The sequence below is a fragment of the Ananas comosus genome, linkage group 1 (assembly GCF_001540865.1).
Source record: "Ananas comosus cultivar F153 linkage group 1, ASM154086v1, whole genome shotgun sequence".
Taxonomy (NCBI): Eukaryota; Viridiplantae; Streptophyta; class Magnoliopsida; order Poales; family Bromeliaceae; genus Ananas; species Ananas comosus.
Window position 1 is genome coordinate 23,555,769 of NC_033621.1, and position 15,808 is coordinate 23,571,576.

Here is a 15,808-nt window from a genome sequence, read left to right on the forward strand (position 1 = left end):
TTGGATATGGATTTTTAAAATCCGTCGGATTCGGGTTCGGGTTCGGGTTCGGGTCTCGGGTTTGGAGTCGGATTCGGGTTCGGATTTTTGAAAATCTGCCCCGAATCCGACCCGTTGACATATCTAAATATACTATGATTATAACAACATCAACATGCTTCATTTCTTGCATTATTATCCTGTTCCATCCTGTACCTAGCTAACTATGATTAAAAATATATAAAGGCCAATTTGGTTAGATGAACAAATTGTTCAGTATATATTTTTTGATTTCTTCTGGAAACATGCAATAATTAATAGATAAATAGTACAATTAGCTATTTATAGTGGCAAAATATACTTAGTCTTCATGTCATTTGCTCATAATAAAATAAATCATCAGATAATTGAAATGTATGATATACATCGTAATCATCCCAATAATTTGATATTGAATAATATGGGAGATTACGAAGAATTTATATATGATGGACATATTAAAACTAGTTTAAATATTTTGCGTGGATAATTTGAACTCAATAAGTTATTAGTATTAGTTTGCTGAATCGTTACAGTAAGTATCAAGCCAGAGCCAGATAGCCTAGTCATAAGTCATAAGTCATAAGTGTGACTGGACTGATGAATCTTGAGCTATCCTTAGCACGTACGTAGTTGTCTATTTTTCCTTATATTTTAATTGTTTGTTGTTGCTTCTCTCCAACTATCAGTACGGGACTAGGTTGACCTCCGAGTAGAGACAATAATCCAAAATGATTCGACATTAATCAAAACCCATATAATAAGAAACGAAAATTTTACTGCAAGTACCGATCGTACTTAGCGTAAATGATAAAGAGCTTGATGGTTGGTATTCGATATCTCAAATTCGAATTCTAATTGATTCATATTTATAGCTAAATTTATTTTTGAATTAAATAAACGAAGCGGATAGCATGCTATCTATCTCTCTTAAAAAAAAATTTTACGGCAAGTTATTTAATTGACCCAACCACTACAACAAAAACGGTCTATAGCGACACTTTTAAATATAGTTACATGTCAAAAAAGTGCTGCTAGCTAAAATTACCGACACTTTTAAAAAGTGTTGCTATATGTGGGGTCGCTAGGTATATAGTGACAGTTAAAGAGTGTCGCTATAACCTAAAAGAGTGCTACTAATTTACCAACACTTATTTAAGCATTTAGCAACCGCCGAAACTCTATCTCGTTGGCTGCGATGGCGGAGAAGGACGACAGTAAAGGTTCTTCATCTAGAATTTCAGTAGATTGAGTGAAGAGAGAAGAAAATATGGTAATTGATTTTACTTGTTTTTTTTTCTTTTCTGTTTGTAATCAGGCCAAATGGACTGGGTGTGGTGGGTTGAGTAGAGTAATCTTTTATTTTTGGTTGGATTGGGCTTTATATTTAGGCATTAGTAGATGTGTTTTTAAGTTCTAGCATAAATGGGACACTTACTCAAAAGTGTCCCAAATATGTGTCGCTATAACCTAATTCTGTTGTAGTGAACAAGCTTAATAACTAGCAACTTCGCAAAAATAAATAAATAATCCAACCCAACCAGCCCAATATTGCTTATTTCTAATTTGGTCATTTTGTTTCCCTCACACCAATTTTCTGCCCGCACTTGGTGCATTCGATTGATAAATTTCATATACTACACTCTTAAAATTTATTATAAATATTTTCATCTATAAATATCAAAATTATACATTTTCAACAACTCATTCTTATAAATTAAATAATCTTTTTATTACTGTTGATTTTTATAGAATAATTACTTTACATGCGTTAGAAAAGTACGAAAAAATATATTATATATATATTTGTTTTCGTAATATTACGTTTCGCATATTGTAATTAATATGTTGAGATATATTTTCTATAAATATGTTAAATATAAAATATATTTTAAAATAATTTTTTTATAATTTTATATAATAATATTAGATGAGACTCTGGCAGTAAACAAGTCTTAAAAGAGTGATGTTCAACTGCGTTAACTATTGAAAGTATGCAAAGGAGAGAGTTTACTGTATCATACTTGCACCACGTAATAACAAGCCAATTATATATATTTTTTTTAAAAAAATTATAATAAAAATATTTTTTTATTAATTACGATGGGATAGATGTGCTAGCCAAATTAATAATAAAACTGGTGCAGACTTTTTTTTTTTTTTTTTCATGCAAACACTCTGGCTTCCAGATTTGGACTATCCAGCACTGGCTTTAGGGCAACACTCCAAACAATGCCAATGGCCATCAGATAAACATCCATCGGACGGCCTATAACAAACCATTCGATCACATCCATGGTAGTTACTTATTTTAAAGTCGGCATATGAAGAGAGAGAAAGAGAGAGAGAGAGAGAGAGAGAGCAAGAGAGAGGGCGCTGTGGGCGGTGGGGATGCATCCCACTGCCACTAAAACGCGGCACGTGTCACCGAATCCCACTCCCCACGTCTTCTCCCCCACCCCCCACTCTCCTCCCTCCCCCACCCCCAACACCCTCTTCTAGTGCAACAGAAAAAGCTTCAGTGAAAGCATGGAAAAAGAAGAAGGAAAGAGGCAAGTACAAGATGTCGAAGAAGATAACAGAAGAAGAAATTCAACGGATCAAGAGATGGAGGACATCATGTCGGACATGGAGGGGGAAGACAGCTTCCTCTTCTCCGACGACCCCTTCCCTTCTCTGCCTGACTTCCCTTGCCTCTCCTCCCCTCCGGCAACTCCTCCTCCCTCCAAGAATTCGCCGTACCCGTCCTCGTCCAACTCTTCTTCTTCATCCTCGTCGTCGTGGTCGTTTTTCTGCGTCCCCACCGCAGGATCCGACGTGCTGGCGCAGACGCCGACGCAGCCGCCGTCGGATCCGAATTTGGCTGCAGTCGGCGAGGGCGCCGAGGGGCTGGATTTCCTCGGCGAGGGCGATTTCTTCGATCTTTCCGATCCCTGGGACCCCCTCTCGCTCTTCCCCGGCGAGAATCTCATGATCGACGACGGGGGCGGGTCCGTCGATCCGCTCCCGACGCCGATCGAGCTGGACCTCCCCGGCGAGGAAAAGCATGATGACTGCGATGATGAGAATGAGAAATGCGGAGCGAGAGCGGAGGGAGGAGAATGCGAGGATCTCGCGAAGGTGTTCTTGGAGTGGCTGAAGAGTAATAAGGATACGATATCGCCCGAGGACCTGCGGAGCATCCGGCTCAAGCGATCCACCATCGAGTGCGCGGCCCGCCGCCTCGGCGGGGGGAAGCACGGCAGGATGCAGCTGCTGAAGCTGATCCTGGCGTGGGTCCAGAACCACCACCTCCACAAGAAGCGGCGGCGCCACCACCACCACCACCACCACCGCACCTCCTCCGCCGAAGCGTCGCATGTCGCGGGCTTCTCCTACTTCAACCAGAATGCTCCCTTCCTCCTCCCGGAAAATTCTATCGGTCATAACCCTAACTTAGACTACAGCGGCAGCGGCGGTGGCGGCGGCGGCGGGTTCGATAATTGGATTCACTGCCCGGTGGATCCCACCAAGGCGGTGCCGCCGTCTCCTTACGGAGCTATGGCTTGTAATGAATCCCTTTATCCGAGTGCGGCAGCAGCGCCGTACGGTGGCTACCACCACAGTTGCACCACCAGCAGCGTCGTCGTGAACAGCCAGCCATTCTCCCCGGCCGCCGACTTCCATGCAGTGGACCCCGCAGCTATGGCATGGCCGGCCCACCATTTCGGGCCCGCGCCGGGGCCGCACTTCCCACAATTCCAAGGCGCAGCAGCATCGTCGCACTCCCCGGCTGCGGTCGCGGCGCTGCCATTTCCTGCGGCGGCATTTCCGAACCAGTTCGCGGGCAATCCGCTGTACCACCAGGGCCAGCGCCTCGTGGGGCTGGCGTCGGCCACGAAAGAGGCCCGCAAGAAGCGGATGGCACGGCAGCGACGGTTGTCTTCGTTGCACCACCACCGAAGCGCGCATCAGAATGGCCCGAACCATGCTGCAGCTGCCGAGCTGGGATTGGGGCCGTCGAGCGAGAGTAATGCCGGCTCATCCATGCATCTTGATTGTAGGAATTGGGCTTTCTGGTCGTCGATATCGTCGCACACTCAGCAAGTGAAGGCGGTGGCCGATGTCCTGTCGCCGCCGCCGCCGCTGCCGCTACTTCCGCTGAGCTCCAATCCATCACACATGAAGCCGCCACAGGCTTCGCAGCAGACGTCGATGCCTCAGCAGCAGCAGCAGCAGCAGCAGAATTCTCAGCGCGGTGCAGCGACTGCTGCGGAGAGGCGCCAGGTGCATGCAGTTGCCGTTTTCTTGGTCCCTGCATCTATTGCTAATTATTTCTTTAGGGTGACATTGAATCGAGTTTCCGAAACTTCAATTTTTGCAAGAATCACTTCACTAGATCGTTTGATCATCGCTGAAGTTGCGCAGCGCGCATGCATGTCATGTTTTCTTCCTCACCTCAATATAAAACTAGTGTTTAGAGTTCCCCGATCTACTCTAGGTAGTGCTATATAAATTGAGTACAAGTTCCTTAATCTACTTTGCATGAAAGTGCTAGGTGCAAGCATTCCAGTGTTTTTTGATCCCAAGATTAATCGTTCTCAATTTCGATTAAATAGATTTGACCTATCAATCAGGTTCTAAACCTATATGGGGATTGTTTAGCTTTCGGTAATGTAATTCGAATTAAAACTGAATATATTGAATAGGGTATGAAGGTTGAGAAGAACTTGAGATTTCTTCTGCAGAAGGTGTTGAAGCAGAGCGACGTTGGAAGCCTCGGAAGAATTGTGCTTCCTAAAGTACGCAATTCTGATAATATTCTTTGCCTTTCATATTTGAAGATTCTTAAACTCGGCAAAACTTGATACATAAGTTGTTGTTCTCGTCCTGTAGAAAGAAGCAGAGATACATCTACCGGAGCTCGACGCAAGGGATGGGATCTCCATTCCCATGGAGGATATCGGAACTTCTAGGGTTTGGAACATGCGCTACAGGTACTTACTCGGAAGCCCTAGAACTTTAGTACAAAAAAGAAGAATGTTTCATGATGACCTTTTTTTTTTATTAATAAAGATGATGTTGCATTGCTGAGTTCAGGTTCTGGCCCAACAACAAGAGCAGAATGTATCTCCTGGAGAACACTGGTAAGCCGAGGCGACTGCCGTTTTATTCGACTATTACTTTTACCTTCTTGTTGATTCATTTCTTTTGTTTGTGGTGCATCATCATGCTCGATCAATTCGAATGATGCGGGGCAATTTTAATCCAGGAGATTTTGTACGATCGAACGGGCTTCAGGAAGGTGATTTCATAGTGATCTACTCCGACGTCAAGTCCGGCAAATACGTATGTTCCCGCACTTCTTTACATTTTTACTTGGTTTCAAAAACTTCACTTGACACTTCGAGTGATAGTGTAGATATTTTAGTATGATTTTTTCCCCCCCTAATAAAAGAATATTAAACAGATGATACGGGGAGTGAAAGTCCGGCAACCACTGGAGCCGAGAGTGATGAGCGGCAAGAACGGGGGGAAGGCGCATCAAAAGCTCGGCACGTCGCAGAAGTGCACTTCCGTTATCAACAACGACGGTGACGACGACAACAAAACTACCAACAATATTGGTGGTATGGGAAATAAGGGGGATCCACTCGCGATAACGGAGGTGAGGATGCCTCTCATATGAAAACGAGGTGACCAATTGAGCATGCACCACCCTTTCACTGTCTCTCTTTAGGCAACATACAGTGGTTTTTGTTGTAACCCAAAGGAATGATGAACGAGGAATATAAGAATCGCTATTCCTCCCGAGATAATTAGTAGAGAGGATATATATATATATATATCTCTCTCTATATATATACACACATACTTGGGCTTATTAGAAGTGCATGGTGTGTTCTTTGTATCTGTGGGAATATACACATGCCTGGTAGAATATGAATAAGTAGTATATGTGGACAACAATCTTGCGTGGTTGATAACATATATATATATAATATATATAATTTGCTGTAACGTGCATGGTATGGGAACAGTTGTATGCAAATGTTTAGGTTATTGTTTATGTTTGAACTTTTTGTAGTGGGTTAGGACCACATGTACAGTAGCATCTCATGCAGATGTGACATCTATCCGTACATTTGGGATCCTTTTTAGGTGGTGGCAATAGGGAGATGCTTTGGGTCCACGGGAATATTGTTACATTTCCTTCATAGGCTGATCATTTGTTTGCAAATAATATACTAATTTTAGACTCTGTGTACGAATTAATTAAATTTATTTGTATAATGTGTGTCCATATGTTAATCCTCGAAACATTTTGTGTGACATATAGTGTACGTAATCGTGGTAATGTGGCATGCTTTGAAACAAAAAAATCGCTGGGACTGTAATTCGCTATTTTTACCATTTACAGAACTTAGAATTCGAAGGCAGGAGGTTTTTGTATAAAGTATAGATTATGGTTGGATGCTTTTCATTCAATTTCAACTCTTCGACTTTGTTTTCTAAAAGAGAATTGCTTGTAATCTTACAACACCCTCATCTAATGGCTATGTGCAATCCTTGGGTGAGGAGTTGTAGGAATTGTAATTTTTTTTGGTTGTAGATCGTTTTGATCATGAATAGATCTAAAATGGCTAATTAATGATCGATATATTCATTAAATTTTGTGACTATTTAGAAAGTAAAAAAAAAACAATATTATTTAGATGAATGAATATTTTGGTCAGTATAGTCTTTTGAATTATTTAAAAGTTACTAGCATTTGATAGATAAAAGAGCAAGTCTTTGGGTCTTTACAATCTTCTTTTTTAATAAACTAAGTTAATTATTTTGTAATCGATTGAATTCTATTTTATTAAATCATATAAACTAAAACCTATTAGCTTTCAGTCACACCATAAAATTTTCATTTTGAGAAAATTATTTTTTTATTTTTTATTTTTTTTTTAGAGATAGGTAGCACGTTACATGCTTTGTTTATTTCATTTAAAAATAAACTTAGCTGGAAATATGAATCAAATAGGATTCGAATTTGGGTCTCGGGTACCAACCACCAAGTCCTTTGCCACTTGCTCTAGGGACGGTCGGTCGTTCTGAGAAAATTATTGTTAACAACTTATATCGATATGTAATATAATTTAAAGTATATATTTAAAATTATGAGATTAAATAGTCATTTATTTATTAGAGTACATGAATTGGTACAATCCTACAAATCTTGAACGATGAGCAGTAGAGACTACAATTATCTTTGTTTGTTGTAAACTTGGGGGCTTGCACTACCTTTTCACCAAATATTATTTTTTTCCCCATTATTTTAAGAAGAGTCTTTGACTTGAGGCGACATTTATGAAAGCTCAGTTGGCATCCACTTTGGGAAGTGTCGTGTTGTCAGGACCGTGAAGACACTTTTGTCTCCTTCTCATGTTTGCCAGAACGGGACGAAGGATGCTCAAAAGTACTTTCCCCAAAATGCCCACAAAGTAGATAAGGGATTAGAGGAACCGTCGCAGCGTATTTAATAATTAGTTTTAGCCAAAATCTAAAAGGAAACAAAAAAAAAAATCTGCTTAGCAGTTATGTCCATATCTTGGCAATTATTACTGCCAAAGAGAATAAGATTGTATTTCAATTTTTTATTTCAAAAAAATTCTAATATTCATGTGCAAAATTTTCTGAGATGAAAAAACGTGTTTTATATTTGAATATAGACCAAGTTCTTTGCCGAAACAGTTCGAGATCTATCTAATAAAATCAAAAAGTGCGAGATTCAGAGTGATGAATTTTATTATTTTATTTTAATTGACACACCGGAATGAAGTGCAAAGCGATATTTGTAATTGACATAATCTCAGTAAGAATCATGAAATAAAAAGTGAAAATCGCCGGGCTTATGAATAAAAATTTAAAACTTTCCTAAACGTTCTGAATGGTCCGAGACTTGGGTGGCGAAATAGAAAATACAAAAATCTTTTAGTAAGGCGCAAAATGGACTGAAGATCCAAAAACAAAAGGCAACGCTGCGTTATTGAAGTCCCTTCCGCGAGAAATGGCATCGTTCTGGTGAATTACAAATCTGCAACAAAATAGAGGATAAGCTTAGCACCGCTGGTGCCGCAACAGCGGATATTTTCATCCATCACAACGTAAAAGATTTTCAGATCGTCCCAGCTAAATAAATAACTATTTGACATATTACCTCGACAGGAACAGAATCTTCTCCTGTAATTCGTGATGAACAACAGCAATGTAGTTTGGTTATTTTATGTTGTGCGTCGGGACGCTAAGATAGAACTTCGTATTCTTGAAGTCATCTAGGAGCGGGTTATACCCATCCTTGGTCCTTGTCTTCACAGGCAAACCAAACTCTTCCATGAAAGCAGCTGTATCAAGCTAAATCTCACAAGACAATATACATAAGAGATTTAATCAAGCCTCATTAGTTCAGACGCAAAATGTCAACAACAGTACTGTGAGGCATGTGTTGAAAATGAGAAACAGGAGATGAAGAAATAATATAAGAATTAAGTAAAGAGGCAAGAGGGATGCTTCATTAGAGGAGGGATTGGAACAAATGTAATCAATATTGGGTTTACATTAAATTAAATTTCTAATAAATGATGGATCATAACATATATTCAGCAGTTAACAGAGCATGCTGCAGTATCTCCGTAAACAAGCAAAGATAATGCTCCTTTTTCACTTTGAACAAATAATTAAGAAATAAGAATCAAGATTGAATTGTAAGTTGACCTTCTCATATACTACGGTACTTCACAATTTTAAGAAAAATGGACATAATTTATGGTGAATAGTCTTTCCCGTATAACAACCTACTATAAAAGTAATGTACTTGTAAAAACTCAAATGTTTCACATAACTTTTGAAGAAAACATCTCCAAGCCAATAGAACAAGAACTTACGATGATTGTTCGTCTTTTTCGTGCTGGCTTAAATTTTCCTGGCTGTTTCTGCTCATTCAACCAACCAGAGCAGCTATGGTCAATCCGCTCCAACAGCCAAAAATCTGTTGGGAAAAAGATATCCGAATCACCCTGACAATGAACAAACAAAAGGATCTAATATTAAGATCATCTAAATTATAATACGTGGAATTTAATAACGGCTAAAGCAACTATAGCTGGCATGTCTATACATTTTCCAATTAGCTATGGTTTTGAACCCACCAAATCATAGTTGAAGTCACATGATAAAAACAGCATAGTACACAAAAAGCATTTCTATTGTCTCTTCTTCTGAAGTGGTTTGTGTCACGGAATAGAAGCAAAAAAATGAAAGGTCAATATCTAAAAAATTGTATCATGAAGTTGAAGCAAAAAAACGAAAGGGGGATATCTAAAAAAATTGAAGCATTACATATCTAAACTAGCATCTAAGATGAAACAGTCATTACTACCCATGCAAGAATATTCTTACTGTGCATCTAGAATATATTAGCCGAGCAAACAAGTTAGACATTGTCAGATGGAGAACAGAATAAAAGATAGTAAAACATACCTTTGCATCGAGGTAATTGCGATGATCAAAAGTTTTCCCATCTCTCTATAAAAGCAAATAGCAAAACACTAAGTGTAAGTCATCAAATAACCCTACTAAATTTCTGCAATTTGAGAGTAATATAAATTGCAAAATGTAGAGATGTTAGACACTTTATTTAAGAAGCAAATATCAAAGCCAACAATATAACTAGAATAGAAAAACATAGTAAGATACTAAGACCTACATGATAATGGAGATAATCCAATAATGTAAGAAAATATCATCTTACTTTTTCTTTTAATAATATCTGGGTTCAACAGATCATCCGGAACTTAAGCTGGATAATGTTGTGCCTAAATTAGGTAAATTAGGTAAATTAGGTAGCTAAGTTCATATCCTGAATGAATGAAGCGGGTAGCGTGCTACCTTTTTCTCAAAAAAAAAGAAAAGAAAAAAAAGGTAAATTAGAAGCCCAACATAGATCCATGAACATAGAACAAAGCTATTTTAATGTGTCCTTTTCAGCACTGAAATAATAATTCAATGCAGAAAGGTCACAATAGAACTTATTTCTGTCCATATTGGCATTCTTCCCTAAGTTTACTAAACTGGTGATGAGAAAAATAACCTTTGCACCACCAGATTGCCATTCCTAAAATAGGGTTCTGTTGAGGAAGTACGGAATCACCAGGAGACATGAATGAGAATAAGCAATATCATGTCAGCTAGTCAAGTACTTCACCTTAGTGGAGACCAGGGGAGCTCTGTCACCAGCTATATGAACATCAGGAAGATAGCTGAAGTCTGAAGCAATAAGAGACATATTCGGTATAGCCCGATGTAAAACCTCCAGTAATTGCTGCAAACTTGTTGTCATTAGCTAATTTCTCCTAACATTTTACATTGACATATACATTTTCTTTTAGATCACAATTACTGCATAAGCAACCGATATGATTTAATTAAATCACCACTTACCAGGCATCCAGTTGGTAACCAAGCTTTTCGAGGCTTTGGAAATATTTTTGACCAAATACTTCTTGCTGCAGAGACTAGTTTTCTGCTCCCACCACTATGATCTTTATCCATGTCAATAATCTTAACACACTGAGCAATCAGCGGATCTTGTAATGGCTTGTAGACCTCTGACACTCGTAAGCTTTCTTGAGAAATGCCAAGTGAAAACATGCCAGAAACATATCAACAAGAAGTTATCATTGTACAACTTTCACATAGCCTTTAACATTAGAAGTTAAATCCTCAGAAAAAAAAAATCCCTGATTTTTAGTATTATGCACCATATTGTTGATATTATTTTGAACCTTATAAAAGCCTAAATACTACCAGCAACTCTTGGATAAGAGAGCCTAAAATAATAATGATTTGATGGGTATTAATTTGTAACAAACCCAACACCATTTTCAAATGCAATAAACTTGAGCAGTTACAAACCTATTATCAACTTTTTCAAGCCAAACCTCCATCCACGGAGTTACCTGACTTGGGGAATAGACAAGGTCATGGGGAAGGTTGTCAAGTACCTAAAATTTGAAAATAAAGGGTAAAAATTGTTAAGCATTACCATTCCATTTGAAAAGTTCCATTTACTGCTTATTTCCCACCATATGGCATGTCTTGTCACCAGTTTGCCAATAGATCAAATAGAAATATAGAATAGTTTTCCTGAATGCTTGTTAGAATGTCCTTTTGCAAATATTGTTTTAACCACACCACTTGCACTAAGGGCATGGATTTACTTGGACAAGCTAATGACTTGTGCCATTTAAGAAATCGAAGTAATAAGGCGACAAAATAGAAAATTTTGATCAGTTTTTAAATGCCATGGCTCTTTACAGACCTAAGGCGACTAAGGGAGTAATGTTCCATATATTTTCATTTTAGTAAGATTTAAGTAAATGCGTACCTCAAGCATTATTACCCAACATGGTTGAGTATCTTCATCTCCTATGGAAATGGAAAATAAGAAATAAGAATGATACCACAGATTTTGGTGAATGATAACAATAATATCAGAAAAAGTGAAAAATATCACTCCAATTATGTAAAAATTGTTTTATTTGATGAATACAACTTAATCCAGACATGCGACTTAAAGATTGGAAACACAGCTATTAATGTGGGCATTTGTGTGTACCTATATATATATATAGAGAGAGAGAGAGAGAGAGGGAGGGAGAGAGAGAGAGCTTTTAGAAGCACGAAGCCCTTCCATCTTCCACTACGACAATTAGTAGTTTGCATTGTTTTGAAGCCTTTTCAAAACTAGCCATGAGAGTTGAACTGCAGTGCTTTTAGAAGCACGGAGCCCTTCCGACTAGGACAATTAGTAGTTTGCATTGTTTTGAAGCCTTTCCAAACTAACCACTTTAGTCTATCTTAGACCAATACTATTTTACCGCAAATACTAAGAAAGATCCTATGCACACTTCAAGCATATAATTTATCTTCAGGTGCATGTTTGCTATCTAGAGAGAAAATTAACGTTTCAGCTTATTCTCTCTAGTCTCTACTAATTTGGTGCTATGTGAAACAATCCCTATAAATGCCTTAATAAAGATTTTAAAGTTAAAGTTTTGGGGCTGTGTCTTCTAATAGCTTCTCTAGAGCAGATACTTGATTTGGTTCTCTCAAGTGCATGGATAGCATCTTTTCCATGAAACAGGATGACAGGATTTGAGCTTATATAGATTGAATTTATTCTTAGCAGTTAACTAAGCTCAATATAAAAGGATTAGTTTGAATCACTTGTTCCATTATCATCAAAAACACATTAGAAAACTTAGGGTGAAAACCTCTACTTCTCATAAGACATCAGCAGCTTTCACAACTTTCCCTCCATCAGGATTAGATCTTCCAATACTTTTGATTAATATAAAAAAAAAAGCCAAAAGCACAATAAACTAAACAATATCGCAGGTCTGTGTATCACTGGCTTACCCCATCCGCTTTTATCAGTTGCATCACGACATTCCACCCTGAACCTAGACAAATGACTCTCTACTTCTCCAACAGTTTCCAACTGTTTTTGGGCAAGTGATGGACTAATCTCCACTGAACTAAAATAAATGTAAAACAAAGATAAAATAAAAATCTGAATAGATTAAGAAAAAGAGCCGCAGCAGTACAAATTTGGAAGTCTCCAGAAAAAAGGTAAGATGATACATTTTGGTACAGATTCAAAATAGTTTATTCCATCAGGATGAATCAAGTTCAGGCCATGTCAACAGTAACAAAGCAAATTTCAACTATTTGGAGTGACAAAGGGATGAACTCAACCAACAGGAACGCCGGGCCAACCTAAAACGACAAGGCTCCATCTATCAGGATTTTAGGGTATAGTATAAGCCTGTAATCTGGGAAAGGTTCTCTTTTCTTACCATAGTAATATTAAATATAGATTTACTATCTGAATGCATCTAAGAGTAACAGTGCATTGATAACCAATTTCATCTTCCGGAGCAAGTTGTAAGTATAAAATCCAAATGCCTTTTTTTTAATATTATTGTAGCTTATTCCATGAACAACTTTTCGCTTTTTGTATTGTATGGCAAATATACTTTTTCGAAGCAGTAGTGCTCTCACAGAACGATGGATTTCACATATGTTTCACTTAAAAGTAGAGATAACGAACCCCAGTTCCACAAGTCGCTCCAACATTGAATGCATGCTAACACAAATACAGGTATAGCATAAAACAGAATGATAAGAACAAACACTTAAACATATAAACAACATTTATCAATGTGTACATGGTTCATATTTACCATTTGCTTCAATAGTATAGGTCTTTCTAATTTCTAAGTTTACCAACTTGACAATACAGCAAATAAAATTGATAGTCAATCAAATGTATTAATAAAATGTAAGCCTAAGGAAGAATAGTATGATGCTTACATGTATGTCATATTATTATAGACCTTCGGTGGTGCATTCAACATCATGTAATCCAATATACACTTTGCACACGTTCCAGAACCACCCCCAATTTCATATATCTGACACACATACGCAAATTTCGTACAAGTTATCAGAAGTGAAATTTGGGCGTATATGCAGCGACACATTTTCAAAACATATGAAAGTAAACATGAATAACATTACACTTGGACACAAGAATAAAAAACTGATTAGACATTTCACCGCAAAGGTATAAGATGGAACAATCACATGGAATTCACAAATCTCGCACATGCTAAATATAATATTAAGGACAAAATTTGTTGTTATTAAATTTAAATGCAATGAGACAAGAATAACTTGGTGTAGTGGAAGGATAGAGCAAAGCAAAATATATAAATGTTTAACTGAAAAAGAGTTGGCAAATATGCTTTTTATTATAAGTAATTTACTAAGATCTTAATACATGCCTACCAAGACAACAAGATCAGAAAGAGCACCAGTAATTCTAAAATAATCTATAGTAATAAATGTTGGAAGGTCCTACTGTCTTCATGTCATAGATTTTGGGCCTAACATTTCACTGCAATTTATCAAATTGAAATGGAGCTTTTTATTAAATCATTCTTATTGAGCCCTGATCTCAAGATATCATCCAGAGCATCAAACAAGAAAAAATGGTGGAGATAACATGTGCGAGATGATAATGATTTTGTAAGAAGGATCCTAACATTGATATCACTAGTCAACCATTAGTCAATCTTACAAAAACTACGAAAGAAAAAACTAATGGTCCTCAAAATGAATATACGAATCAAATTAGGTAAAAGTTAGAGGACTTAAAACAAGAACTATGAATGGTTATGTGTGCATATAAGTGCAACATAGTTTGGACAGCTGTTGTACCAGTGATGATGAAGCAAGTAGATGTTGTACCTTTAGTGGAATTGAAAGATTAGCCGTACGCATTATTGCTTCCGCTATAGCATAAGCATACCATGGCTGCAGAAAAAAAGAAAAAAAAATAGCAATCATTACCATTGTAGGGCACCTTATTGTTAGTGGCAGATGGTCAAGTTCTATAATTGCCAAATAACACCATGTAAAGATCTAGAGACCACGATAGAGGTAAAATGGACTTCAACAATATTAAGTCAAGAATTGCCATTCCGCCAAAACATATTGCATACCTTAAATAGTTCGACTGGAGTAAACCATGAAATATCAGTCTTCTTGTACAGCTTATCCAGATATTGCATATAGGCTCTCCTCCCTATACGATGGGAATAGCAACATTAAATATTTCATATAGCATGGAAACTCTGATCATTTTGTCTCACATAGTTGAACAATTCTCCAAGAGTTTGTAATAACACAATAACGTGACTAGATCTTAGTACTTTTCAGTTAAACACTTTAGCCCTTACTTTTGCATATATTACACTTAGTTCCTGACCATAAAAAGAATAATCAAAATTTTCTTATAAAATGACCGTCTTGTTCCTTCTCTCTTTAAATGCCTCATTTAAATTAGTTTATCTGCAACAATCTTAAAGAGTTAAAACTTAAGCCATGCGTGAAAGTTCATGGACTAAAGTGTTTAAGTGAAAAATACATAAAACGAGTTGCAATTTCGGATAGTAGTACAGTGGCCACCCTTACATTTAACTGCAAGAAAGAATAGTTCTTACCTTCAAGTTGATTGAATCGGATGCTTCGCTCGAGAACTCCGACGGGTCCTGACGACTTGGAGAAGTACCCGAGATTCGGATCGTACAACGCAGAGCGAACAAAGTCGCGAACCTGCGAATAGATCAAATGATCAAAGAGGTGCTCACACAGAGGCCGGAATAATGTATGAAGAAGTATGAGAAACCCACGAGAATGGGCTTGTCACCAACAATGTCGGAGGAGAAGAAGGCAAGAGGCATCCAATTGTAGCGTCCCCTGCGAACAACTGAGTAAGGGAAACATTGTGAGAGAGAGAAAGAGAGGAAGGAGAGGGGGCGAGAGGAGGTAGGGTTAGGGTTTTCACCTTCGAGCGAACGGAGTACACGAAGATTCGAGAAGCGAAACGCCATGGATGGTCGAGCTCGGTGGAGGAGGAGAGAGCGGAGAGTTGGGAGAGCGAGTGGGGTTGGGGAAGAGATGGGACCCGAGGCGGCGAAGACACCCGTTTTATACGGAGAAATAATGTGCTGCACCAGGTGCATAAGTACATCTTATGCACCGCCCCTAGGAACAGTAGAGACTTATTATTTTTTCTTTTTCTGGAATTGGTTGAGACCTACGTACCAAAATTTGCAAGGACAAAGCCAGAAATTAAAATCCAGGGGCCAAAATTTAGATTTGATAGGAAAAAAATTTGATCTCGGATAGTAAA

General features: G+C 38.1%; 2 protein-coding genes across 4 annotated transcripts; one reads left to right on the forward strand and one right to left on the reverse strand.

Moving 5' to 3' along the window:
* Window positions 2,548-5,686, forward strand: LOC109726293 (regulatory protein viviparous-1). The gene is given in 8 exon segments (XM_020255847.1): window positions 2,548-3,324; window positions 3,326-3,439; window positions 3,532-4,284; window positions 4,707-4,799; window positions 4,894-4,994; window positions 5,098-5,144; window positions 5,270-5,346; window positions 5,468-5,686. Coding segments are annotated over 8 exon segments (2,181 nt in total).
* LOC109722337 lies at window positions 7,824-15,584 on the reverse strand. Of its 3 annotated transcripts, none has more exons than XM_020250367.1 (15): window positions 15,461-15,584; window positions 15,306-15,382; window positions 15,117-15,228; window positions 14,616-14,698; window positions 14,362-14,427; window positions 13,423-13,523; window positions 12,466-12,584; window positions 11,432-11,472; window positions 10,960-11,048; window positions 10,486-10,666; window positions 10,250-10,366; window positions 9,526-9,570; window positions 8,931-9,062; window positions 8,207-8,400; window positions 7,824-8,083 (listed from the first exon to the last, which is right to left on the reverse strand). In XM_020250367.1, the coding sequence occupies exons 1-14, from the start codon at window positions 15,504-15,506 to the stop codon at window positions 8,266-8,268; spliced, it is 1,344 nt and encodes a 447-aa protein (XP_020105956.1). In that variant the 5' UTR covers window positions 15,507-15,584; the 3' UTR covers window positions 7,824-8,083; window positions 8,207-8,265. The 3 variants fall into 3 exon arrangements, with proteins under 3 accessions (XP_020105956.1, XP_020105964.1, XP_020105973.1); XM_020250375.1 differs by having other exon boundaries at window positions 15,306-15,372; window positions 15,461-15,543; XM_020250384.1 differs by lacking the exon at window positions 7,824-8,083 and having other exon boundaries at window positions 8,261-8,400; window positions 8,931-9,034.

What these genes read in the sequence shown, in the direction of transcription:
- LOC109722337 (XM_020250367.1), bottom strand. Translation starts at nt 15,506, where the DNA reads ATGGCGTTTCGCTTCTCGAATCTTCGTGTACTCCGTTCGCTCGAAG. An exon ending in TTGGTGACAAGCCCATTCTC is followed by an intron (nt 15,229 to 15,305) that starts GTGGGTTTCTCA and finishes ATCTATTCGCAG; the next exon opens with GTTCGCGACTTTGTTCGCTC. An exon ending in GTTGGGTAATAATGCTTGAG is followed by an intron (nt 11,049 to 11,431) that starts GTACGCATTTAC and finishes TTCAAATTTTAG; the next exon opens with GTACTTGACAACCTTCCCCA.